The 27,788-nt window shown below is 47.2% G+C and overlaps 1 protein-coding gene across 1 annotated transcript in view; it reads left to right on the top strand.

Annotated features, from left to right (window-relative positions):
* Positions 1 to 25,716, top strand: part of HSD3B7 (hydroxy-delta-5-steroid dehydrogenase, 3 beta- and steroid delta-isomerase 7) — a 52,364-nt gene extending 26,648 nt beyond the window's left edge. The window contains exons 3-7 of the mRNA XM_088463826.1: positions 10,124 to 10,279; positions 17,288 to 17,396; positions 17,491 to 17,590; positions 20,167 to 20,329; positions 21,950 to 25,716. Coding sequence (XP_088319952.1) covers positions 10,124 to 10,279; positions 17,288 to 17,396; positions 17,491 to 17,590; positions 20,167 to 20,329; positions 21,950 to 22,371 — 950 coding nt within the window. The 3' untranslated portion in view covers positions 22,372 to 25,716. The remainder of the gene's footprint in view (positions 1 to 10,123; positions 10,280 to 17,287; positions 17,397 to 17,490; positions 17,591 to 20,166; positions 20,330 to 21,949) is intronic.
* Positions 25,717 to 27,788: the final 2,072 nt, after the last annotated feature.

The raw sequence follows: 27,788 nt of genomic DNA, 5'->3' as shown, positions 1-27,788 counted from the left end.
GGAACGACAGTTCATGTAAAATATGGCCAAATCGTGAGGAAATCGTGAGTCCCCACTCACGATCACGATGTGATGCGCGTCCCCGCTGGTCGCACATCGCATCTTCAGATCTACCGTGCAGTAGGGCAGATCTGACAATCTAGGACGCGATACACTATAAAAAGTCTGACTGCAGGAGAGATCGTTTGAAGATTGGACACCAAATCGTGTGCAGATCGTGTGTAGAGCTGCCGGGGAGAGTTTCAAGGGAAATCGCACACAAATCGTACACATCGGCTGATCGTGGGCAGATCGGTATGTGTGTGGGCACCTTTACAATCTTCAAACTGATCGCTCAAGGAAACGCCGGCCCAGGACCGCAGGATGCCAGGGGTCAGGGCCGGCTCCAGGGGAAGTCCTCTGATGCACCCATCAGTTGCGCGTTACCATAGACCACACCCATTAAGTGACATTACATGGGGGGCGTGCCCACATGGCACGCCTCCCGTGTAACGTCAGGCTGGGGGCAAGCTCTCCGTCACTAGCTGGGCTTCCCCCAGCCCTCTCCCGGCACTGAATGGATGCAGAATGTTGGGAGGTGTGCGCCCTCTATGAGGTAGCGCCCCTGTTCGACTGCACTGGTCGAACACCCCAAAATCTGGCCCTGCCAGGGGTTCATAAATCTTATAGGTGGCCTTAAATTCCATTCCTTTCACTGACTTGCGGGAAAGGACAGCAATGAGAAATAGCCTCGTAGGAAAGATGTCCGCCCAGCGGCCCTGAGAGCAGAGCTGTTTACTCAGCACCGACCTTCACTCTGGCCGAGGATGAATCAATCCCTGGCCCAAAACTGGGTGTATTCTGGGCCTGTAACAAAGGAAGGACGCAGAGAATAGGGAGGGCAGGCAGTTAGGACTATTTTGTGTGCGGGGCGTGTGGCTAGGGGCCCTTGGCACGGATTCGCTCCAATTCTTTGATAAATCTCTGGCATCTCCTGTGTTAGGCATTCTTTAAAAGCCTCAATGTCTAAATGTACCTAAACCATGAGGGAACAGCAGGTTCTCCTTGTTTTCAGGCATGATAAATACCAAAGACTTTTATCTGCAACAACAGAGGCAGCTACATCCATGTATATCTGTGAACTATCTGCAGTCACGTCCTCTACGGCTAATCTCTATCATCGTATTAATAAACCAGACACATTACTACATCCCGTCGCGTTTCTCCACAGGTGTCTGCTGTAGTAACGCAATATAGTAACCCTGGGATTATTGTCTCTTGTACGACGCTTCCTCTTTACTGTCGGAAGAGAGCATTAATCAGGTCATGTAGCTAATCCTGCAACTGCCGACAGGATCTGAAAGTGCTGCTTCTCGGTCTTTAAATGTGGATGTGAGCCAATGGCAGAACATCCTGTTATTATGGCAATATGCAGCCCCTAATCTTCAGATAGTGTATATTAATCACGTTGCTCTCAGTGCATTTCCTGCGCTGGATGAAACGACCTTGCTCAGGCTTGAATAAAAGTCGTGCGAACCGGCCTTTCAGCCATAAATAAAGGCAAAGTGCCCCAGTCACAGGTGTGTCCGGCAGCCATTTTGTATATAGGACCACTATTCAACCTAGGAGCCCACAAGGAAGTAATATCCCAAACTATCTATATATGTTATATGTGAACATATGAACGCTAAACATGTGATATTTGGCAAAATATTCTGTCTTTTTTCTTTTAACATATATATATATATATATATATATATATATATATATATATATATATATATATATATATATATATAGTAGGGATGTGCAGGCTCGGATTAGTTCGGATTTTCCCGCCAAATTCAGATTTTTTTCCCTCCAAAAATCGGGTCTCAGAAAGATGCAAAAGTCCATGAAAGATGATGTTTTGCCTTTTTCTGAGACCTGATTTTTGGCGGGGAAAATCCGAATTTGGCGGGAAAATCTGAACTAATCCGAGCCTGCACATCCCTACTATACATAGGGGTCTATGTATCAAGCAGTGAAAACCATGGAGAAGTGAACCAGTGAAGAAGTTGCCCATAGCAACCAATCAGCTCCTATTTTATAGACTGTACTTGGTAAATGCTACTTCAAAGCTGATTGGTTGCTATAGGCGACTTCCCCACTGGTACACTCCTCCACGCTTTTCACTGCTTGATACATAAACCCCCTAGGCATAATGGGTCACAGCGTTGGTTACAATAAAAAAGAGCGAAAGAATAGTAAAAAAAAAAAGACACACAGAAATAGCATACTACTCATCTCGGGATGTATATGGCTTTGCATCGGCAGCATATGCGCATGGTAATATGTCATAAGTAATTTAGGCCCATTTTGATAACCGTTTGTTTTGAAACATGCGTCCACAATTAACCATCAGTCTCCATCTAGTGTATGAAGCTAATGAATGCCTGAGCAATATAGAAAGCACCATTCAGCGGTGAATTCGCTATCTGCCAGTCACAAGAGGTGTGAAAGACCATTATAATAGGTGCATTTGTACCTGCTCCAGATCACCCACAAATAATGCAGCGTTCTCCATAGGCAAACAGAGGGGGAGAGGGGGGGATCCGGTTGCCTGGAAACCTCCCTCCCCAACCTACACCATGACCACAATAGAAATAGTAATATAATAGAATTTCACTAGTGCTACATGTTCTTCTCAGTATCACAAATGAAATAATTAGCACCACCTGTGGATCTTATAACATGTGTCAGTTAGTAATAAATAACCTGTGCACCAACTAAGAGCTGTGGAAAACATGCACTGTTAGGGGTGTACTGCCAGAGACCAATACTGTATTAATATTAATACTGTATAATAATACACTATCCTGTGCATAACGAGACCAATATGTACATACAGTATATGTGCAGGGCAGTGCTAGGTTCTTCTGCTGCTCCCCCAGACTCCCGGACTTGCTCCCATGCTCTTTAATGGTGCCCACATCTCAAATAAAAACATTCGGCTCAGGCAGGATGGCCCTACTGCCACATCTAATGGCTTACTGTGATCACTGGAATTATGACACACAATACACTTTGTATAACGCAAAGCTGGATAAGTGCTGATTATGGCCCTCATTCAGAGCCGTACGCTCTGAGCAGAGCGCACGCTCTGAATTAGGGCCGCCCTCCATAAAAATGGAGCGTCCTCCTGGACGCTCGTATAGCTGTGGGTCACCACCCACAGCCTATACGAGCGTGCAGTTTGATGGCCGCGATGGTCGTGACCATCGCGACCATCGAAACTGCGAGCCGGAGCCTGCGGTTGAGGTTTTCAACCACAAGCCCCGGAGTGATTTTGGCTCTATCAGAGCCAAAATCACTCCCACTGACATCACTAGTGATGTCAGTGGGCCGGCTTCTGACGGGAGGCGTTCCCGTGGGAACGCCCCCTTCAGGGAGGCACGCCCCCGGCACGCCCACCAAAGGGGGCGTGCTGTCAATCAACATCGACAGCACGCCCCCTTTGATCAGACACAACGAGCGAAGGACTTTCCTTCGCTCGTCGCGTCTGGCGCATGCGCACGACGGAGCTCCCTCCGTCGTGCGCATGCTCAGTGCATTACATCGACCCACTTGCGAGCGGACAGCCGCTCGTGAGTGGGTCTGAATCAGGGCCTATGTCCTCTTCATTGACTGGCCACACTCACTCTAAAATCAAGCATTTGGAAACCCCCTCAAGAAATCCTGCGTTTGCCCCTGTATGAGCCCTAATGGGGCTGATGCAGCATTGAACGCAAGTCATTCGCAATTACTGCAGAATTATGTGCACGGAACTGAATAGTTTGGCCCGCTGTGCGCATCTTTGCGAGTAGACGCCCCTTTCTACACTTGTCATAGCCGTCACCATCATCATTAGCGCTCACTTGCGCCACCTCTATCCTTGGTGCAAAAGATTCCTCAGAAAATAGGAGTATTTATACGTGGCCCATAACCCGCACTTCCATCGCCACATCCTCACTGACCACCGACTGCGCTAGAACGCCCCTCAATCGCAGGTTGACTATAACGCTATTTCACACGTAGGGCCGTATTCAATGAGAAGCGAAAAGCCATTTTCTACGGAAAAGTATCGCCGATCGGGGCTTTTTGCGTGGTCGGAACTTATCTCCAAATTCAATTCTAGACGGTTTTCGCCTACGCAGAAAGTCAATGCAATGTAATAGGCGAAAAAGATTCGCCTAGGAACAGCAGGAGAAAGGACGTGCAACATTTATATTTTGGGGTGCAAACGTGGGGAAACCACTCAGAACCCTGGGGGCAGCCCCCAAAGGACAACTGTGTCGAAAAATCATAGGAAAATTGTGAACACCCCAAAAAAGTACTTTCATTTTCGGGGCAAAAAAGCATAAAGTAGGGGGACAAGTATAAAAACTAGCGAAATAGACTTCTTAGGGGTGCTGTAAGGAGGGGTGAGGTGTTTTTGGGATTGCAGGTGCATGCTACAGGTGAGTTTTTTAAAACTTCACTTTAGAGACTTTAAAATATACTAGCCCCCATTTTCATGTACCCCAAATGTGACAGAACGACTTGTTTTCACAAAAAAATACAGCTTTATGCCATTCTTCACCACTTCAAAGACACTAGTAAGAAGCTATTGAAACAACTTCAGTACCCCAAACAGTTTTATTAGGGCTATTCGGGCGCATCTACATTGATCCCCAATGTTTCGGCATCTTTTTGGGGTGTTCAGGCTGATTTCTCCAATTCTGCCAGCACTCTCCGCCTGTTCTGAATTCGGCACTTGGCGTTTTCGCGTGGTTTGTAATTGAATACGGCGAATAGCGGGGACGCGCACGATAAGTTTCCGCGTCCAAAACACGCGATGTCGGTGAAGAGTCCAGCAGGCGAAACTTTCTTGCTGATGCGAAACGAATTGAATACCGCCCGTAGTTGCGCATGTTTCGTTGTGATGCTTGCACAGTGCAAAAACATTCAAGATACGTTACCCAAATGTGCATACGTTCAACTCTCCGTCGGCCCGAAAATACAATAACGGTTTAAACTTAAATGACAAATGTCTTCATATGAAAAATAAAACAACTAGCAATATTCACAAATGTGGAAGTTGCAGGGACACGGGGCCCGATTCAGACCCGGACGCTAAGCCGCAGACGCACGCTATGGGCGATTGTCGTCGGTCTGCGCATGCATCGCAGTGCGCGTGAGCGAACCAGTCATTGCGATCGGGAATCGTGCGCTCTCAGCACAAAGACTGAGCGCTACTTTGAGTGACAGATTGCGCCGTTTGTGGGTGGTAACGGGGATGGTGCTTGTGAACTGGGGAGTGGTGCTGTGAGCGCCGGCGTGTCTGAGCGTCAAAACTGAGTTTTATGGGTGTTTATAATTAGCATGGAAGCGTCATTGTACACGTCACTTGGTTGGATTTCAGCCTGCAGTGATCGCAGTGCTTGCGGTGGGGTAGGGACTACCTCAAGCGCTGCGTGCAGCTCCGATGGCTCTCGATGTTACTGATTAATCACACACTTCCTGGAGATGACGTGTGCGGAGACAGAAAAGTGGGCGTCTTTATACCGGCGTGCGCTCACTCTGCCATCCTTCTCTAAGACATAGATGGCGTCCTTACACCAGACAGTGCGATCGCGGAATTTGCATACCCAGCCCCTTTTGGCAGCGTGAGAGCGCAGCTTAGTGTCCGGGTCTGAATCGACCCCACAGTCCCATCTAAGTAAGGACGATGGGGAGGAATGACTTCTGTACAGCACACTAGGAGGTCAGACCTTGTTATCTAGTAGTGAGCTCGTGCTTGGATGATGGGACAGTATCTAATGCTAGTAAGACGTATACTGTAATTTATTCCAAGGCCATATTGTTCTAATATAGATCACGTAAGATAACTGTCAGCACCTAACCCTTCACCACATATTTCACATTTCTGCTGCTCTATCACTGAAATTACTATAAGACACTGGGGAGGGAGAGGAGGGGGGAATTCCTCAGTTTATGTGACCTCTGGCGCAAGAGAGGTTTTGTAATACGGTTCCTTATGCCCAGTGAGCACATGCTCCCATTGGGGATGCCTATCCCAATCTCATGGGACCTAGCTATCGTATCTTTCATCAGCCTGTTATTTTATTTCATATCTCTTTTGCACATTTAAACTCTATGTTGTCCAGTGTTGCTCTGGTCGGTAAGAACTGGAAGGGAAGCTGTATTGTCCCTCGTACCTGGTCTGGTAGATATACAGTAAATGCAATGTTGCAGATGCCACCTCAGGACCCGCAGGGCAGTTTTTTGTTTTGTCATTGTGCATATTTATAGCCCCGATGCTTCAGTAGTCTGAATAAGTGGCTAGTGGGAATGACTTCCTCTCGCTGTCCTGCCACATTCAGTGCCCATGGCCATGCCTAGACTTTCTGATAGTGTCAGCTACTGACGTGTCGGTTATTGTTAGGCTGAGGTTAGGTTTAGGGTTTGGCTGCGGTTATTGTTAGGCTGAGGTTAGGTTTAGGGTTTGGCTGCGGTTAGTGTTAGGCTGAGGTTAGGTTTAGGGTTTGGCTGCGGTTATTGTTAGGCTGAGGTTAGGTTTAGGGTTTGGTTGTGGTTATTGTTAGGCTGAGGTTAGGTTTAGGGTTTGGCTGCGGTTATTGTTAGGCTGAGGTTAGGATTGAGGTTTGGCTGCTGTTATTGTTAGGCTGAGGTTAGGATTGGGGTTTGGATGTGGTTATTGTTAGGCTGAGTTTAGGACTGAGGTTTGGCTGCTGTCATTGTTAGGCTGAGGTTAGGATTGGGGTTTGGATGTGGTTATTGTTAGGCTGAGGTTAGGATTGAGGTTTGGCTGCGGTTATTGTTAGGCTGAGGTTAGGATTGGGGTTTGGCTGCGGTTATTGTTAGGATTGGGGTTTGGCTTCGGTTATTGTTAGGATTGGGGTTAGGTTTAGGGTTTGGCTGAGGTTATTGTCAGGTTGAGGTTAGGATTGGGGTTTGGCTGCGGTTATTCTTAGGCTGAGGTTAGGATTGGGGTTTGGCTACGGTTATTGTTAGGCTGAGGTTAGGATTGAGGTTTGGCTGCTGTTATTGTTAGGCTGAGGTTAGGATTGAGGTTTGGCTGCTGTTATTGTTAGGCTGAGGTTAGGATTGAGGTTTGGATGTGGTTATTGTTAGGCTGAGGTTAGGATTGAGGCTTGGCTGCTATTATTGTTAGGCTGAGGTTAGGATTTGGGTTTGGCTGTGGTTATTGTTAGGCTGAGGTTAGGATTGGGGTTTGGCTGTGATTATTGTTAGGATTGGGGTTTGGCTGCGGTTATTGTTAGAATTGGGGTTAGGTTTAGGGTTTGGCTGCGGTTATTGTTAGGCTGAGGTTAGGATTGGGGTTTGGCTGCGGTTATTCTTAGGCTGAGGTTAGGATTGGGATTTGGCTGCGGTTATTGTTAGACTGAGGTTAGGATTGGGGTTTGGCTGCGGTTATTGTAAGGCTAAGGTTAGGTTTAGGGTTTGGCTACGGTTAGTGTTAGGCTGAGGTTAGGTTTAGGGTTTGGCTGTGGTTATGGTTAAACTGAGGTTAGGATTGGGGTTTAGCTGCGGTTATTGTTAGGCTGAGGTTAGGTTTAGGGTTTGGCTGTGGTTATTGTTAGGCTGAGGTTAGGATTGGGGTTTGGCTACGGTTATTGTTAGGCTGAGGTTAGGTTTAGGGTTTGTCTGCGGTTATTGTTAGGCTGAGGTTAGGATTGGGGTTTGGCTGCGGTTATTGTTAGGATTGGGGTTAGGTTTAGGGTTTGGCTGAGGTTATTGTTAGGCTGAGGTTAGGATTGGGGTTTGGCTGCGGTTATTGTTAGGCTGAGGTTAGGATTAGGGTTTGGCTGCGGTTATTGTTAGGCTGAGGTTAGGATTAGGGTTTGTTTGCGGTTATTCTTAGGCTGAGGTTAGGATTGGGGTTTGGCTGCGGTTATTGTTAGGCTGAGGTTAGGATTGGGGTTTGGTGTGGTTATTGTTAGGCTGAGGTTAGGATTGAGGTTTGGCTGCTGTTATTGTTAGGCTGAGGTTTGGATGTGGTTATTGTTAGGCTGAGGTTAGGATTGAGGTTTAGCTGCTGTTATTGTTAGGCTGAGGTTAGGATTGGGGTTTGGATGTGGTTATTGTTAGGCTGAGGTTAGGATTGAGGTTTGGCTGCTATTATTGTTAGGCTGAGGTTAGGATTTGGGTTTGGCTGCAGTTATTGTTAGGCTGAGGTTAGGATTGGGGTTTGGCTGCGGTTATTGTTAGGATTGGGGTTTGGCTGCAGTTATTGTTAGGATTGGGGTTAGGTTTAGGGTTTGGCTGCGGTTATTGTTAGGCTGAGGTTAGGATTGGGGTTTGGCTGCGGTTATTCTTAGGCTGAGGTTAGGATTGGTATTTGGCTGTGGTTATTGTTAAACTGAGGTTAGGATTGGGGTTTGGCTGCGGTTGTTGTAAGGCTAAGGTTAGGTTTAGGGTTTGGCTGCGGTTAGTGTTAGGCTGAGGTTAGGTTTAGGGTTTGGCTGCGGTTATTGTTAACCTGAGGTTAGGATTGGGGTTTAGCTGCGGTTATTGTTAGGCTGAGGTTAGGTTTAGGGTTTGGCTGTGGTTATTGTTAGGCTGAGGTTAGGATTGGGGTTTGGCTACGGTTATTGTTAGTCTGAGGTTAGGATTGGGGTTTGGCTGCGGTTATTGTTAGGCTGAGGTTAGGTTTAGGGTTTGGCTGCTGTTATTGTTAGGCTGAGGTTAGGATTGAGGTTTGGCTGCTATTATTGTTAGGCTGAGGTTAGGATTTGGGTTTGGCTGCAGTTATTGTTAGGCTGAGGTTAGGATTGGGGTTTGGCTGCGGTTATTGTTAGGATTGGGGTTTGGCTGCAGTTATTGTTAGGATTGGGGTTAGGTTTAGGGTTTGGCTGCGGTTATTGTTAGACTGAGGTTAGGATTGGGGTTTGGCTGTGGTTATTCTTAGGCTGAGGTTAGGATTGGTATTTGGCTGTGGTTATTGTTAAACTGAGGTTAGGATTGGGGTTTGGCTGCGGTTGTTGTAAGGCTAAGGTTAGGTTTAGGGTTTGGCTGCGGTTAGTGTTAACCTGAGGTTAGGATTGGGGTTTAGCTGCGGTTATTGTTAGGCTGAGGTTAGGTTTAGGGTTTGGCTGTGGTTATTGTTAGGCTGAGGTTAGGATTGGGGTTTGGCTACGGTTATTGTTAGACTGAGGTTAGGTTTAGGGTTTGTCTGCGGTTATTGTTAGGCTGAGGTTAGGATTAGGGTTTGTCTGCGGTTATTGTTAGTCTGAGGTTAGGATTGGGGTTTGGCTGCGGTTATTGTTAGGCTGAGGTTAGGTTTAGGGTCTGGCTGCTGTTATTGTTAGGCTGAGGTTAGGATTAGGGTGTGGCTGTGGTTATTGTTAGGCTGAGGTTAGGATTAGGTTAGGATGAGGTTAGGTTCAGGGCTTAGCTGCAGTTAGGGTTAGGCTGTGGTTAGTGTTTGGCTGCAGTTAGGGTTAGACTGAGGTTAGGTTTAGGGTTTGGCTGTGGTTAAGTTTAGGGTTTGGCTGCAGTTAGGGTTAGATTTAGGCTGCAATAAGGTTCAGGGTTTGGCTGTGGTTAGGGTCTGACTATGGTTAGGGGTTGACTGCAGTTGGTTGTTTGCAGTTAGGATTTGGCTGTGGTTAGGCTGCAGTTAGGGTTTGGCTGTGGTTAGGCTGCAGTTAGGGGTAGGTTGTGGTTAGGGTTTGGCTGTGGTTAGGCTGCAGTTAGGGTTAGGCTGTGGTTAGGTTTCAGGTTTGGCTGCTTTTAGGGGTAGGCTGTGGTTATGGTTAGGTTTAGGCTGCAGTTAGGGCTTAAATACAGTAAAAACATTCTGAATGTCAACATTTTGTACCACACCCAGGAGAAGTGTTGGTTTTATAACCCTATAAAATTAATCAAAACAAGTTTCACAACTTCTGAATAATGTTATGTAAAGTTAGTAAATTAACTCAGCAATTTTAACATTTTTCGGTGCCCACGTTTTTTGAGTTATGTAACAGTAAGACTGTAACCCCATGAACGGTACTTGCACCTTTTATAGACCTGCTCATACATTGATGAGTATTTATGAAGCTACAATCTCTCTCTGTGTTACTGTGCTGAACATTTCCCAATTCTGCTCAATTTCCAGACAGAGTGAATGTCAGACTGATTCGCGGAGATATCTCCTCGCTGGATGACGTCCGGACAGCCCTACGTGGTTGCCATCTTGTCATGCACACAGCCAGCCTGGTGGACGTCTGGGGCAAGGTTCCGGCTTCCAAAGTCACCCAGGTCAATGTGACAGGTACGAAAGAATACAAAAATGAAATACAGCTACAAAACATGGAGAAAAGAATGAAAAGAGAATATGTGCCAAAACAGCCAGACACATACACAAGTCAGTTATCATTCCCTCCTTTGTACTAGCAATAGTAGAAACTAGAAACTAATCATTTGCTAGATGATTTGCAGAGCTATACAAAGATCTGCTCACAGGTTGCCCTCTAGTTTCAGCCATTGACGCCACCAATGAGAATAATGCCCACGAGGTCCATTCACGGGTGAGGAAATTAGTGGTGGTTGAATATTTTGCTTCTTGTAGAATGTGACCGATTCTGCTGCTTTAGTAGAATGCGATGATGATGATGCTCTAGTACAGTGGTGTCAAACCTGGGCCCCTCCAGCTACAGTGGAACTACACATCCCAGCATGCACTGTTAGTTTTGCTATTAGGGCATGCTAAAACTGTGGCAGGGCATGCTGGGATATGTAGTTCCATAGCAGCTGGAGGGCCCGAGTTTGACACCACTGCTCTTGCAGAATGTGATGATTCTGTTGCTTTAGTAGAATGTGATGACACTCTAGTAGAATGCGATGATGATAATCTAGTAGAATGTGACTGATTCTGCTGCTTTAGTAGAATGCGATGATGATGACACTAGTAGAATGCGATGATGATGACACTAGTAGAATGCGATGATGATGATAATCTAGTAGAATGTGACTGATTCTGCTGCTTTAGTAGAATGCGATGATGATGACACTAGTAGAATGCGATGATGATGACACTAGTAGAATGCGATGATGATGACACTAGTAGAATGCGATGATGATGACACTAGTAGAATGCGATGATGATGATAATCTAGTAGAATGTGACTGATTCTGCTGCTTTAGTAGAATGCGATGATGATGACACTAGTAGAATGCGATGATGATGACACTAGTAGAATGCGATGATGATGACACTAGTAGAATGCGATGATGATGACACTAGTAGAATGAGATGATGATGATAATCTAGTAGAATGTGACTGATTCTGCTGCTTTAGTAGAATGCGATGATGATGACACTAGTAGAATGCGATGATGATGACACTAGTAGAATGCGATGATGATGATGCTCTAGTCTTGTAGAATGTGATGATTCTGCTGCTTTAGTAGAATGCTATGACACTCTAGTAGAATGCAATGATGATGACACTCTAGTAGAATGCGATGATGATGACACACTAGTAGAATGCGATGATGATGACACTAGTAGAATGCGATGATGATGACACTAGTAGAATACGATGATGATGATGCTCTACATGTTGTGATAATTTTTTTTCGCTTACTATTCTACTCTTTTGAGCTTTTTATTGGTTTTATGACATGGACTGAGGAGCAGCATCTGTAGGAGAGTGAGAAAGATTCAGCCATATATAATGTGTGTATTCTCATATTAAGTACAGTAAGTACCTTACCTAAAGGGGTATGTTCCCTGTTTAAATTATCTATAAGACATCATTGGTAAAAAGAAAAAATCTTTATATCCACCATCCCTCAAATACATGTGACTACCACTGTGCGTCCATATTTTAAACAAAAAATACTGCATTACATTGCCCCTCTGTTTTTCTATGGTGGAAACTACAGTACATGTATGAATACCAGGGGCCTGTGTGCATCAGGAGGGATATAGAGACATTGGATGTGAGCTACTATTTATTACTTATAGTAAGTGGGAAACCAGCAGGGGTTGGATGGCCTTTATATTACTTATGGAAGAAGTTTCTGTCTGTCTGCACCTTTCCTATAGAGCAGGCCTGGCCAACCTGTGGTTCTCCAGGTTTTGTGAAACTACAACTCCTAGCATGCTTTATCAGCTGATTGGTGGGAGGGTATGCCGGGATTTGTAGTTCCACAACAGCTGGATAGCCACAGGATGGCCAGGCCTGCTATAGAGTGTGATCATTACAAGGTGCCTGTAGTTTATATTGGACATATTACACTATGTTTTAATTTTTTCAATATTTTTTTTAATGCGACCGTCTTTGAACTGCGATCAGAAACACGCCCATTAACAGGAGCGAGACTGGATATGAGGACATTTGCCTCAACATCATTTTAACAGTGTGGTTTTATCTATGATGTAGTGACTAAGGGCTTGATTCAAACGCGCTCGCAAGCGGGCCGATGGTCGGCCAGTGCGCATGTGCGGCATGTGCAATGCACGTGCGCGAGCCCCGGAGCGAGAGAGAAATTCACTCGCTCCGGGGCTCGCTACAAAACAGGGCGGTTGTCGATGTTGATAATCGCGACCATCGCCAAGCCGCTCGCAAAAGCTGTGGGTGGTCACCCACAGCTATGCGAGCGGCCTGGAGGTGGATTTTTTTAATCAGGCCCTAAGTGGTACATAGTGCCTTGGAAAGGACTCTCCACTGTTTGTCATAAGGCGTTACAGGAGTGTCGTGGAGGTGTCAGTGAACGTGGCTGCATTCTCACATGCAGAGCCACAGAGGCCACGTTCAGTGGGAGACACTGCACATGCCATACTGTAGGCTGATGCAAGTGTTGATGGCAATCGGGATGGCACGCAATGGCGGAGTGATTGGAACCACTGGCGGAGTTGCACCATCCACGGGCACAGACAGTGGGCATCTCAGAGCTCACACATTCCAGCGCACGCTAGAGCAGAGGGGGGGAGGCCGAAACCAGCATTCGCATTTTATCAACGCTGCGGCTCCGCAAAATGTCGCAGTTGCGGCTGCATTAGAGACCACCTCAGAATCACGCCCACAGTCTCTGACCACTACACTGAACAGTAGCCCAATGGCAGGTGACGCTGAGCGCTTACAGTGCAGAGGAATACGCAGACGCAGGTGGGTGATGGAACTAATTACGCAGGAAAACTGCGAGCTGGAAATGACAGCCAGGGTCAGGAGAAGCAGGAACAGGACATTGGTTTGCAGGATAGCCAGACACACAGGGCCGGACTAAGATGTCCAACTGTCCAAAGTTCACAAGAGTGGCGCCTCTGGTAATACAGGCATTCACAGACCAGAGGTAGCTCAGAAGGACCGCCAAGTAGGGTTCATTACATTTACTACTGTGACTATTTTAAATAAAGAAATAGAACCATTGGAAGAGTTTTCCAGGAGAGGATGTTTACAGCTCGTGCTTTGGCAGGGAGTCACGGGGCTTTGTAAGTGCTATTACTCAGTAGGACATTCTCCTCTCGGAGAGACTTATTTTCTTGTTTTTCCTAGACATTGTACTTGGAAATTTCCGTAATAGTTCTTGGCTTCGTTTTTTCCATTACAGAGGAAATATGTTGAGCAGACGGCAGTATTTTGCTTTGATGATAATTTGTCAGATACTTTTTGCCATAACAGTGCTCAAAGCAGGAATCTGTGACCTTGGTGCTAATAAAATAATAGCAGCATAATCTGCCCAAAAAGTTCCTGAACCTCAAACCCATGAGGAACTAATTAAATACTTCAGCACGGACCAAGCCCCAAGTCCTACAGCCTTATAGGAGTCCTCACCTGCATCTTCCTCCTTCCCAGCAGAGATGTCGGAGTCCTGGACACCGGCCATACACAATCCTGGCGAGGATCCCACTAGATGTCAGGCCAGCAGCATTTGTAATACAGATCTTACAATACTCACCAAACTGATGGCTTTTCACTACAGGATTTAAAAGGAAATAGTACTAACTGCAAAACCAGGGGTACAGTTAATATTATGGCCTCTTCCTGGGGGATTAGTAAATATGCCCCTTATACATCAGTTTGGAAATAGATGGTTGGCCATCTCACTTCCTTGTCATTCTACATTTTATGAAGTTCCTGGAAAAAGCTGTTGTACGATAGTTGTACCATGAATTCCAAACTTTGTTAGAATTTATTACTGTATTGTTTTGTAAGCTGGCAATGTTTCCTCTACTGGAGATAAACCAGATGTATGACTTTCAGAATTATATATATGTCTAAGGCCGGACCGCCCCATGCGCCTCATTATCAGTGGGGAAAGATGTGTTTGCCTAGAGCTCAGTGTATCCACAAAGTAACATCAATCAAACCCCCAACGACCTGCATCACCTGCCCCCCTGCAAACAATCCCTAATGCACTTATGCAGTTAATCGAGCATCATCTAACCTACAGCTTCTACCCACGAGTTACCCACTGGTGTAACATTACCTGTCTGTCCTCATCCTGTCCTTTAAGATGTTGGCTCCCGATTTATTTTCCCGCAGTGAGTTAGGATGCATCACTGGTGAGGTCACTCTTGTGGGATGTGTTGCTGTGATCTCCTGCACTGATGTTATTGCAGCCGATCAAGTCTCTGTATGGGAAATATTATGCCGCTTGCATACCTGAAAGCTAACCCAATACACAGTAACGAGCTAATTAGTACGTATTGTATGTTCAGTCATCTCAATGACGTTGGCCTTGTGGCTGGCCATTATGCTCTTCTGCCCAGGGCCGTAACTAGGGTAGTGCGACGAGTGCCATGGCACAGGGCACCACAGGGCAGGGGGCGCTGTTTGGGCCTGTTAATTTTCCTGTTTATTATTACTATCACTTGTTGCTTCCTCTTCTTTTATCCCCAGCATCTCCTGGCCTCGCCTATCTCTTCCCTGGCCCTTCCCCATGAGGCCATGGCCCTCTCTCAGGTGCACTATATTATGTCCCTATTTATCCCCAGCATCTCCTGGCCTCCCTATCTCTTCCCTGGCCCTTCCCCATGAGGCCATGGCCCTCTCTCAGGTGCACTATATTATGTCCCTATTTATCCCCAGCATCTCCTGGCCTCTCCTATCTCTTCCCTGGCCCTTCCCCATGAGGCCATGGCCCTCTCTCAGGTGCACTATATTATGTCCCTATTTATCCCCAGCATCTCCTGGCCTCCCCTATCTCTTCCCTGGCCCTTCCCCATGAGGCCATGGCCCTCTCTCAGGTGCACTATATTATGTCCCTATTTATCCCCAGCATCTCCTGGCCTCCCCTATCTCTTCCCTGGCCCTTTCCCATGAGGCCATGGCCCTCTCTCAGGTGCACTATATTATGTCCCTATTTATCCCCAGCATCTCCTGGCCTCCCCTATCTCTTCCCTGGCCCTTCCCCATGAGGCCATGGCCCTCTCTCAGGTGCACTATATTATGTCCCTATTTATCCCCAGCATCTCCTGGCCTCCCCTATCTCTTCCCTGGCCCTTCCCCATGAGGCCATGACCCTCTCTCAGGTGCACTATATTATGTCCCTATTTATCCCCAGCATCTCCTGGCCTCCCCCATCTCTTCCCTGGCCCTTCCCCATGAGGCCATGGCCCTTTTTCAGGTGCACTATATTATGTCTCTATTTATCCCCAGCATCTCCTGGCCTCCCCTGTCTCTTCCCTGGCCCTTCCCCATGAGGCAATGGCCCTTTTTCAGGTGCACTATCTTATGCCCCTATTTAAAAAATGGAGGGCAGGGGGCGCCAATGCTCTCTCTGGCACAGGGCAACAAAATGTCTAGTTACGGCTCTGCTTCTGCCACATGCAAATCTCCCAACCATCTCGATTTTGGTGGGACAGTTTCCGCTTTCTTGGCGCTGTCCCATGGGCGCACTAGGGGTGGTGAATGGATGCAGCTTGTGTCAATTTAGTGCTTTGAGAGGCTGGGGCAGTCGGAGTGTTGGGGTCGTATCCAGTGTGACGAATACGGGAGTGTGACATGTGGTCACACCCCCAAAGTCTCAAACACCTGGGGCATGGCATAGTGGGCACAAGGCCACGCCCCCTTACAACGTAAGTGTTGTGTTGTTGGGAGGTATGCACATGTGACACTAATACTTTGGCTGAGTGGAGTAACCTAATTGCAGCACATTACATTACAGAAAGTAACCCCATTCTTTGCCTGCTTGATCCCCTTTATGCACAAAGTGGACATTCCGGGGCTGATGCTGAGTTTTACGCTGTACGCACAATGCAGAGTCATGCGACTTTCAATGACATCTCCACTTATGACTGAAGAGGTGTAACTGGGAGGTAACGGGGAGGTTCTCCTATAGGCAGAGCCCAGTGAGGGTGCATCGATGGATCTGTGGGTTCTGCAGATCTTAGTCGGGCGGAAGTGTAATAGCGCCTGGTTCAGAGATGTACGCAATGCCGATATTTACGCAGATCCAGCAATTGTTTGTCATTGCGCCTGTGTAAGCCGCACTGCTAGATTGTTTTGCAATTCGCTCGTAGGGAGGATTCATTCGCAAAGTGAGTGAAAGGTAGTCAGCATTAAAGGAGGGAACGTGGGGGTGGTTAGGCCAACGCTGGCCAGGCTTGCATAACCTCCCGATTTGGTCAGGAGCCTCCCGAATATCAGGTGCCGCTCTCAACCCCCCCCGGAAAAGGCAGACAAGCCTCCCGGCTACCCCCACAACTACTAACAGAAACCCCTGCAGCGGGGGGGGGGGGCTGAGGTTGATGCAATCGGCGCTGGATCACGTCATCGTGGCCCCGCCCCCTGCTTCACAATGCCCGTCCCCACCCCGCCTCCACTGTGGCATCATTACCTGGCCACGCCCCCCGCTCTGCGAAGACATTCAGCTCCCTCCCAGAAGTAGGGAGCTGAATGTTGGCAAGTATGACGCTGGCGTGTCTGACCATTTAAACGCCATTACATGGGCATGCATAAATTAGCCATTGCGATCTTCAGACCCAGGGCCCCATGTGCCCCGCACCCATTATAGATACGCCCCTGGCGTTCACACATAGAAGACGCGTCCCGCTGGCGTGTAGACATAGATACGGACCATTCAGAAGTGAACGTATCCAATTTCATTTAAATCTCCTGCCCAAAGGTCGGGGCTGGTGCAAATGCAGGTAACAGTAATGACTGCCGCGTTCACGTGACGGAGGGTTGGGGGTGGTGCGGTCAATATACAGGCAGATGTTTGCATGGATTCCAGATCGCCGGAAGCATTATGAATTGTGACCACATTACTGCTACAGTCGTGGGAGCTGAAATGTAACCATCATGGCGTCATGCCTTCTGTGTGTCTGCAGGAACGGAGAACGTGCTGACAGTATGCGAGGAGGAAGGAATTCAGTACCTGGTCTACACCAGCAGTATGGAAGTTGTAGGTCCAAATATACATGGAGAGCCGTTCTACAGGTAACTTGTAAGAGAGCGTGTATAAGGAATGCATGGCGTCCATCTTGGTAATGCGCCTCCATCATTGTCTGCACCTTCTTTCTGCATGTCCCAGGGGTAACGAAGAGACAGAATATACCGTATACCACAATCAGCCGTATCCACTCAGCAAATCCAAAGCGGAGAAGATTGTACTGGCGGCCAATGGCAGGAAGGTAAAGCACTGAGAGACCCGCGGGTGTTAGTGGATCATCGCACACTATGGGCCGTATCCAATTAGAAGCGAAAACGCTAAGTTTTCGCATGTGCGAACTTTTCGTACCCTTCACCCGAATGTTTCACTTTTTTTTTTTTTTTTTTTGAAAAGTGCGCCTGAAAATGGGGGAATGTGTCTGTACCCTCCCAAAAATAGTTTAGCAGTGTATTATTGGGCAAAATCAAAGGGTTTGGGATACAAAGCAAGTTTTTCTTGGCCAAAATAAATGTTCTAGTTAATTTAGGGGTATATAAAAATGGGTGCAAGTATAATTTTGTGTCAAATTATGGTACTTTAAAAAGTTACAAATACACCTGCTCCAGCCACCTGCAATCCCAAAAACACTTGTCCCACCCATCCCCCAAATTACCAACCACAGTACTTAAAACCCATTTTACAATACTTTACATTTTGACCCCTAACATGACATGTCACTATTTGGGGGAATTAAGGGCCTGATTCAGAGCTGAACGCTCTGACCAGAGCGCTCGCTCTGAATCAGTGCCCTCCTACCTTTTTTTGGAGCGTCCTCATGGTCGTCCTGTAGCGAGCGTCCAGGATGATGGTCGCGATGGTCAAGACCATCGCGACCATCGGGCTTGCGACGGAGACCCTGCGGTAGGGTCTCGCTGCCGCAAGCCCTGGAGTGATTTTGGCTCTATCAGAGCCAAAATCACTCCCACTGACATCACTAGTGATGTCAGTGGGGCCGGCTTGAGATGGTAGGCGTTCCCATGGGAACGCCTCCGTCTGGCAGGCACGCCCACGAAAGGGGGCGTGCTGTCAATCAACATCGACAGCACGCCCCCTTTGGTGCGAGACCCGGAGCGATGGAGAGCCCGTCGCTCGCCGGGTCTCGCGCATGCGCACGACGGAGCTCCCTCCATCGTGCGCATGCGCAGTGGGGGAACATCGACCCGCTTGCGAGCGTACTGCCGCTCACGAGCGGGTCTGAATGGCCCCCTAAGTTAATTAAGAAATTATTTTTGCCTAAATAGTCTTTAGTCCAAAGGGTTCTGAACCGTGGGCCTGATTCAGACCCGGTCGCAAGCGATGTGCGCTCGCAACCGGGTTGATGGTGGGCCAGTGCGCATGCACACGACGGAGCCGGCTCAGTCGTGCGCATACGCAAGACCCGGATAGCGACGAGCACTCCGTTGCTCCGGGTCTCGCAACAAAGGGGGCGGGCTGTCGATGTTGAGTGACAGCACGCCCCCTTTGGTGGGCGGGCCGGGGGGGTGGCTGCCCAAATGGAGGCGTTCCCATGTGAACGCCTCCGTTTGGGGGTGGCCCCACTGACAATCTCGAGTGATGTCAGTGGGAGAGATTTCGGCTCTGTTAGAGACGAAATCTCTCTGGGGCTTGCAGCAACGAGACCCTACCACAAGGGTCTCGTCGCAAGCCCGATGGTTGCGATGGTCTTGACCATCGCGACCATCTTCCTGGCCGCTCGCTAGAGCTGTGGGTGGTCACCCACAGCTTAGCGAACGGCCAGGAGGCCGTTCTAAAAAAAAAAAAATAGCCCGGCCCTGATTCAGAGCGAGCGCTCTGTCAGAGCGACCGGCTCTGAATCAGGGCCAAGTCCCTACATTTTTAGCCCAAAATACGGTTTTTGCTAATTTTTTTGCTACCTGCAATGAGATGGAGAAAACTATTAGACGCTCTTAGCTGCGCAAAATATGCATGTGCGAAAGCCGCGGCTATTAGGATAGCACGATACGCTTTATGGCAGGAAAGTTTGTACAAGTGTAACCTTTTCGCCAAACCGCGTTTTTTCCCCTCTAATTGTAAACACCCCTTAGTAGGAGAACACATACTGAGCCTGAATAAGAGGTGGGGCGCAGTCGATGTCAGACGTGAAGCGATTTTTTGCTAGTGAGCATGTGTTTAAGTCACTCCGCGCATGCGTCCCGATTGTGTCTATGCAGAGGCGCAGGTCCAGTTTCGGGCGCACGCAGGAAGAAGTATAATGAAAAGTTATTGGGTGTTCCTGGGCGTTGTCTTAGCGCACGCACGGAGATGGTCCATATTATGGGCATTATGGGAGTGTCGGAGAAAGTGACTGCGCACACAGGTGCTCGGCGACTCACACAGGAGGCCGTACTAGGACAGAGACGCTCACCTGCCATAGGGCTGGTCCAAGTTTCGATGGTGCGACTGATGGTGGTGTCTAACGACGCTCTAATTGGTATTCCTGGGAGCACGGACGCTGGTTAGTTGGCATCTCAGTCCTGGCACATTTGGACAAACAGATGTAGACACGGGAAGGAGTTTGTAGCAGCATTTGCATAAAATCAGACGGGCGACCACCAGTAATCGCTTCTGCGCTGACCACTGGCCCAGGCATGCTACCTCACGCCGGCCAGTCCCCATTATTGCGGTGATTTGGACAGATCGGTTGATAGATGTCCTTTCTGTATTTAACATTAGTGTCATTATTTGTTCTTCAGTCTGCTGTGTGACTGCGGTGAGAACCTAATTACATAGTAACACAGGGATTATGTGATGTCAGCGCTGGTTTATTTGTGTGCGCAGATTAAGGACGGGAAGACCCTTTACACCTGTGCCCTGCGTCCCACGGGGATATACGGCGAGGGGCATCAGCTCATGAAGATGTTCTATCGCCAGGGGCTGTGGACAGGACGCCGGGTATTCAGAGCGATCGATCCAGCGACAGAACATGGGAGAGTGTACGTCGGTAAGGACACAATAATGTCTGTATACAAATGTTTCTGTACGTTAACCAGAAGAAGATAATGAGTACATACAATTTGGACCATAAGGACAGTACACCCTGAATTTGGCTGGATTAAAAGGGAATTATCTAGAACCAGAGCTGGGACTAGGCTAGAACCAGAGCAGAGATTCAGCTAGATCCAGAGCTGGCATTAAGATAGAACCAGAGGAGAGATTACGTTAAAACCCAAGCAGGGACTCATCTAGAACCAAATCTGGGAATCGGCTAGAACCACTGCAGAGAGTCATCTTGAACCAGTACAGAGAGTCATCTAGAACCAGTACAGAGATTCAACTAGAAACAGAATTGTGATTCATCTAGACCCTGAGACGGGACTCAGCTAGAACCAAAGTTGGGATTCATCTAGATTGATTCTATTTGAATCCTAGATTTCAAAGTGGAATTCGGCTACATCCAGAGCTGGGATTCAGCTACATCCAGAGCTGGGATTCAGCTATATCCAGAGCTGGGATCCAGCTACATCCAGAGCTGGGATTCAGCTACATCCAGAGCTGGGATTCAGCTACATCCAGAGCTGGGATTCAGCTAAAGGGAATCTGTATGTAATACCGCTGGCCTCATGTCCTGACAGCGGAAGCCCGGCAGAGGTGAAGATCCCGAAGCTAAAAAGTAAAACTAACCCTATTCTACCCCTAACCCTCCTTTAGGGGTGCCTAACCCTAACCTCCCCCCCTAGTGCCTAACCCTACCACCCCCTTAAGTGCCTAAACCTAACCCACCCTTCCCCGCAGCCTAAACCCAAGTCTCCCGAGGAGTGCCTAACCCTAACCTCCCCCCGGGGGGTGCCTAACACTCCCTTCTCCTAGCCTAGCCCTGTCGGGGGGGGGGGTGCCTAGCCCTAAGTCCCCCCTAACCTAACCCTCCACCCCCCCTGTGGCTGTCTGCACCCAGCTTAACTTCGATCGGTATGCCGGGCGTCGGGTTCTCAGTGTAGGTCTAACGACAGGCGTCGGGATTTCGACGCCTATCATTAGTACCTTGCCGGGATTTGACAGTCGGTAAGCCGGCGGTCGGCATTGCGACCGTCGGCTTCCTGACTGCATCCCGTCCAGGGATCCAGCTATATCCAGAGCGGGGATTCATCTAGATCCAAAGCTGGGATTCAGCTACAGTATCTCCATAGCTTCAGCTATGATTCAGCTATGTGCAGAGCAGGGATTTATCTAGATCCAGAGATAGGATTCAGCTATGTCCAGAGCTGGGATTCAGGTAGATCCAGAGCTGGTATTTAGCAGAAACTATTCTAGTCGTTGAGCTAGAGCAAGAGCAGAAAGGATACGGAGCAGGAATTCAGGGTTATCCAGTGACAAACAGAACTATTTCATGTACGGGAAGGGGAAAGGATTTCAATGATGCCTTTTTAGTTTCCACATGACAGGCACTTGCAAGCTAAACACATGGGAGGCAATTTACAAAGCACAAAACATCCACTGCACAGTACAAAACCAGCTCTGGAGCCCCATGCTCCTCTATTTGCTGCAGTGACACTGTTATAAACCATTGTCATTTTGTGTGGTTTGAATACTCCCTGGACCTGTTATACGTTGCTCTTCCATACAGGTAATGTAGCTTGGATGCATATCCTCGCTGCCCGACAGCTGCAGGACAGGCCGTCCACATTGGGTGGTCAGGTGTACTTCTGCTACGACCAATCTCCATATAAGAGCTACGAGGACTTCAATATGGAATTCCTGTCGGCCTGCGGGTTCCGGATGATAGGGTCCCGTCCGCTGGTGCCCTACTTTCTGCTCTACCTGCTGGCTCTGTTCAATGTACTTCTCCAGTGGCTCCTCCACCCGTTCTGCATCTACGCCCCGATAATCAACCCATACACCCTGGCAGTGGCCAACACCACCTTCACCGTGCAGACGGACAAGGCTGAAAAGCACTTTGGCTACAAGCCACTATTTAGCTGGGAGGAGAGCAAGCGCCGCACAGCCGACTGGGTGAAGAGCTTCGAAGAGGGAGACAAGGACCAATAAGGACATTGCCAAATGGAGGCACACTGGGTACCTTTTGGAGGAGGTAACAATAGATGACCTGAGGAGCAGGGTGTAAGAGTTACCTTCATTGAACGGAGTATGGACCTCTCAAAGGCAATAATCAAGATCCTCTATTACCAGGTGACCTACACGCCTGCAGTGCACATCACGCCACACCTCGGGGACTGTCTGTTAGACTCTCCTTTCCAATGAGCCCCGAGGCTACCTCTATTATTTTTTGAATGGACCAAAAACCTGGTATCAAAGTCCAACTAATAACAATCACAAACATATAGATAATAGTTATGCTGAGTAATGCTATGACCATGGCGGAGAGGTTTTTCTTTTACAGTGAAGAACGCTTCGGTCAGCCCTAAATGGTGTGTAGCAGAGGTCCCGGGAACTCAGGCTCTGCCATGGGAACTTCTACAATTTTACAAAATGCCTCTTTATGCAATTATGATTAGCCATCCTGTAAGCAGTGTAGCACAATGAATAATAGGACAAGTTTTATACTAGTCAAACACATTATAAGGTTCAAGGATAGTTAACTTGCAAATAAAAAAAACAAAAAAAAATGGAAACATGCACTGAACGTTGCAGTAAAACACTGCTCTCCAGTGGACGGACACTTAATAAGCTGCTTATACATATGAAAATGTTTACATTCACCCTTATATTTTAATATATACGTTATATAAGTATGTAATGATATTTATAATACACAATCTTATTGGGGACAGTAGTCTATAGAATCATGACACCTGTAGGCATCTCTGGGATTTCTCCTCTGACCACTAGTGGGAGGGTATGTGGACTTCTCTCTATTTACTGCATAGTATCATTCTTCAAGAAGGACATCTAATGCCAGGAGAAGAAGCCACAGTCACTGGCATGGGACCATATATTTCACAGCCCTGAGAGACACCGTGCCCATCTGTACCCATATTATCTCTATTCATGAGTCACACATAAATGTGTGAGTAATGAAGGGAATGTCACAATATGAATACACAACATAGAGGCACACACATGGGAAATGTGAATACACAACATGGAGGCACTCACATGGGAAACGTGAATACACAACATGGAGGCACTCACATGGGAAACGTGAATACACAGCATAGACAGCACAATGTGGGGAACATGAAGCCATGAAGACACAAGCATTGGGGACTTGTAGGCACAACTATGGATTACACAAAGGCACAAATATAGGAGGCCCAAAGGTAAAATCATGGGGAAAATGTAGGCACAAGCATGGGGAACATGTAGACACAATCATGGGGAACATGAAAGCACAAGCATAGGCAACACAAAGGCACAAGCATGGGGAACATGTAGGCACCAACACAAAGGCACAAGCATGGGGAACATGTAGGCACCAACACAAAGGCACAAGCATGGGGAACATGTAGGCACCAACACAAAGGCACAAGCATGGGGAACATGTAGGCACCAACACAAAGGCACAAGCATGGGGAACATGTAGGCACCAACACAAAGGCACAAGCATGGGGAACATGTAGGCACCAACACAAAGGCACAAGCATGGGGAACATGTAGGCACCAACACAAAGGCACAAGCATGGGGAACATGTAGGCACCAACACAAAGGCACAAGAATGGGGAACATGTAGGCACCAACACAAAGGCACAAGAATAGGGAACATGTAGGCACCAACACAAAGGCACAAGCATGGGGGACATGTAGGCACCAACACAAAGGCACAAGCATGGGGAACATGTAGGCACCAACACAAAGGCACAAGCATGGGGAACATGTAGGCATCAACACAAAGGCACAAGAATGGGGAACATGTAGGCACCAACACAAAGGCACAAGCATGGGGGACATGTAGGCACAAGCATGGGGAACATGTAGGCACAAGGCACAAGCAAGCATGGGGAACATGTAGGCACAAGCATGGGGAACATGTAGGCACCAACGCAAAGGCACAAGAATGAGGAACATGTAGGCACAAGGCACAAGCAAGCATGGGGAACATGTAGGCACAAGCATGGGGAACATGTAGGCACCAATGCAAAGGCACAAGAATGGGGAACATGTAGGCACCAACACAAAGGCACGAGCATGGGGAACATGTAGGCACCAACATAAAGGCACAAGCATGGGGAACATGTAGGCACAAGCATGGGGAATATGAAGGCACAAGCATGGGGAATATGAAGGCACAAGCATGGAAAGCATGATGGCAGCACAAAGGCACAAGCATGGGGAACATGTAGGCAGGCACCAACACAAAGGCACAAGCATGGGGAACATGTAGGCACCAATACAAAGGCACATGCATGGGGAACATGTAGGCACAAGCTTGGGGAACCTGTAGGCACCAACACAAAGGCTCAAGCATGGGGAACATGTTGGTACAAGCATTTGGAACATAAAGGCACAAACATAGGCAACACAAAATCACAAGCATGGGGAGCATTTACTGTAGGCACAAAGGCAACAAGTCACATGTATGGGGAGCATATAAGCACATATATAGGCAACACAAAGGCACACGCATGGGGAACATGACAGCACAAGGCATGGGGAAACTTTCTGCAGAAGATCTGAGCGGGTCATTGAACCTTTCCCCCTCAGCTCGCAGTGTGACTGGGGTCCATAATACCAGATGCTCATTTTAACTAACTTTGTCATGGGTGTCCCTATTAATAACCAGTATTAAAAAAAAAAAATAAACAATAATCAGAGCTACAGTATATGGACACAAAATTCTGTCTGGTTCACAGTTGCATGCAGAGGACAAATTTCATGCTTTAATTAGCTACAAATTTCTCCCTGTATTCAGAGCCCGTCGGATCTATGTGGCTGCACCCGCACTAAACCTCTTCAGTCATCATTACCTGCACAGATTAGAACCAGCAATCTAAAATTTGCAGGTGAATTCCATGTACACACCATCCACAAACCTATGGTAAGCCGCTTAGTCACAAGTGGAGATCCGTGTGACTTACACGTTACTCTGCAAGTACACGTAGGTATGACTCTTTCCACCTCATGAGCAATGCCCAGAGGTGGGTACTTGGGGTGAGACACTGAACCAGGCATAGGGTGGCAACTAACAACACTTATACATTCCAATACTAAAGAACATTAAGCACTAGAAGTTGGGTTTTGTTTCATACAACCATAGTATAAAGCTTTATGTAAAGAGGATTAATAACAATGTTTATTTCCTGCAGGCTCATTGGCCATTTAGGAACAGTGATCTCTGGACATTTTCTTGTATAAGATACAAAATCTCACAATTCTTCTTTGTCACAACGGAGATTTTCTCATAAAGCCGCTGATTAGATTTTTATTACAGTCAATGCTGCAAGTTATCAGCATTTGCAATAATTTGTATTAATTTATTTTTAATTATAAAAAAAAATGATAGTATTTTAATAAATAATATAACAAATATTAACGTGTCGTGTTCATGACTAGAGTTTTTTTTTTTTTTTTTTTAATACAAAGCCAGCCTTATCCGTACCCTCGCACCAGGACATTCTGCATCTTACTCTTTTGCGGGAAAGGTACAGACCTGCAAACGATTTTATTGGTTGTGTTTCCAAAGATGTGCAGCTTGAAATGTGTTTGGTGGGCAGGTATTACTGTTTATAAATTGCCTTTAATTTGTATACAACAGGTAGTCTGTTGGAAACAGGGACCGGTGCATGGAAATTGCGCTGTCTTGGAGTTATCCGGGACTCCTCCCTCTACTTCGAATCACACATTCAGCACCTATCGCTGTCCTGCAGTTTCCATCTAAAAAATATTTCCAGGATCAGACCCATTTTTACCCAGGATGCTACTAAAACCCTCATACACTCACTGGTCATCTCCAGATTGGACCACTGTAACCTCCTCCTATCTGGCCTCAAGGACTCCCACCTCTCTCCACTGCAATCTGTCCTCAATGCTGCTACTCTACAGCTGCATAAGGTCTGGTATTTTCATTATCTGGATTATAGCACCATCATGTGGTCCTTGTACATTATTCATGGTCATTTCAAACGAGATAATAATGGTGCCATCTAGTGGTCTAGAGGTGAATTACCACCAGACACAAAACGATTGGAACTGCACTACATCTCTTATGTGCACAAGTGAGTCTTGTTGTCGGCCAAGCCCTGTTTGGAGACTGGGTCTGATTCAGTGATAATTGGTAATGCAGACGCACTCACAATAGCAGATGTGGGAATACCTGTTTGCAAATGATCATCTCAAAATGGAAACACACTAAACGATGTGTGTATCCAGCGATGCGACAAACGATGGCACGGGTGATAGGCCGACATATCCGGCAGCCGGTACACATTACACAATCCGGTGCCCCACCACTCAATATATTGGCCCAGGCCGCATCCTGCTGCATGGGGTCGTCAGTCACATTGACAGCAGTGGCAAACGCAGGATTTCTAGAGGGGGGTTTCCAAATGCCTGATTTTAGAGCGAGTGTAGCCAGTCCATGAAGAGGGTATAATTAGCACTTATCCAGCTTTAATATGCTAAATACAAAGTATATTGTGTTGCATATTTCCAGCATATACAGGACCAGCAATCACAATAAGCCATTAGATGCGGCAGTAGGACCATCCTGCCTGAGCTGAATGTTTTTTTTCAGATGTGGGCATCATTCCTAAGCATTGGAGCAAGTCCAGGGGTCTGAGGGAGCAGCAGAATAACCTAGCACTGCCCTGGACATATATGTACATATTGTCTCCTTGTACACTGGATTGTGCATTATTATACAGTATTAATAATTAACCCTATTGATGGTCTATAGCAGTGCACCCCTAACAGTGCATGTTTTCCACATCTCCTAGCTGGTACACAGGTATATTTATTACTGGCTGACATATTTTAAAAGATCCACTGGTGGTGCTAATTATTTCATTTGTGTTACTGTGTAGAACATGCAGCGCTCGTAACATTGTATTATATTACTATTTCTATTGTGGTCATGGTGTGTGCTGGGGAGAGGGGTTTCCAGGCAGATGGAAACCCCCCTGTGTTTGCCTATGAACAGATTGAGCTGCATGTAGGGACGACATGACGATGCGACTGACGACCAAACGGGAGCGCGCATGGCCCGACATAGTGAGTACACATTAGGCAATTTTAACAATATGTTGGCCCGAACCTTTGAATCTGGTGAAATATTGTCTAGTGTGTACCCACCTTCAGCCTTCGCTTTGTGCTTTACAGTGTGTACTAAACCACTATTTGCTTCGATACTCATGATTATACAGCTGTTATTCAAAATATGAAATGGTCGCTGTTACGTGGACACTATTAAGTGTATAATATCCCTGGAAATGTATGTCCACAATAACCTTAAATATCACCTCAGGTAAATAGCAGCAGGGTTGGCAATCCCTACATTGAGCTGTCCCTA

Source organism: Taudactylus pleione, unplaced genomic scaffold (assembly GCF_031769625.1).
Source record: "Taudactylus pleione unplaced genomic scaffold, aTauple2 ptg001463l, whole genome shotgun sequence".
Lineage (NCBI taxonomy): Eukaryota > Metazoa > Chordata > Amphibia > Anura > Myobatrachidae > Taudactylus > Taudactylus pleione.
The sequence above is the reverse complement of the archived record's forward strand: the minus strand, read 5'-3'. Positions and strand labels throughout refer to the sequence as shown.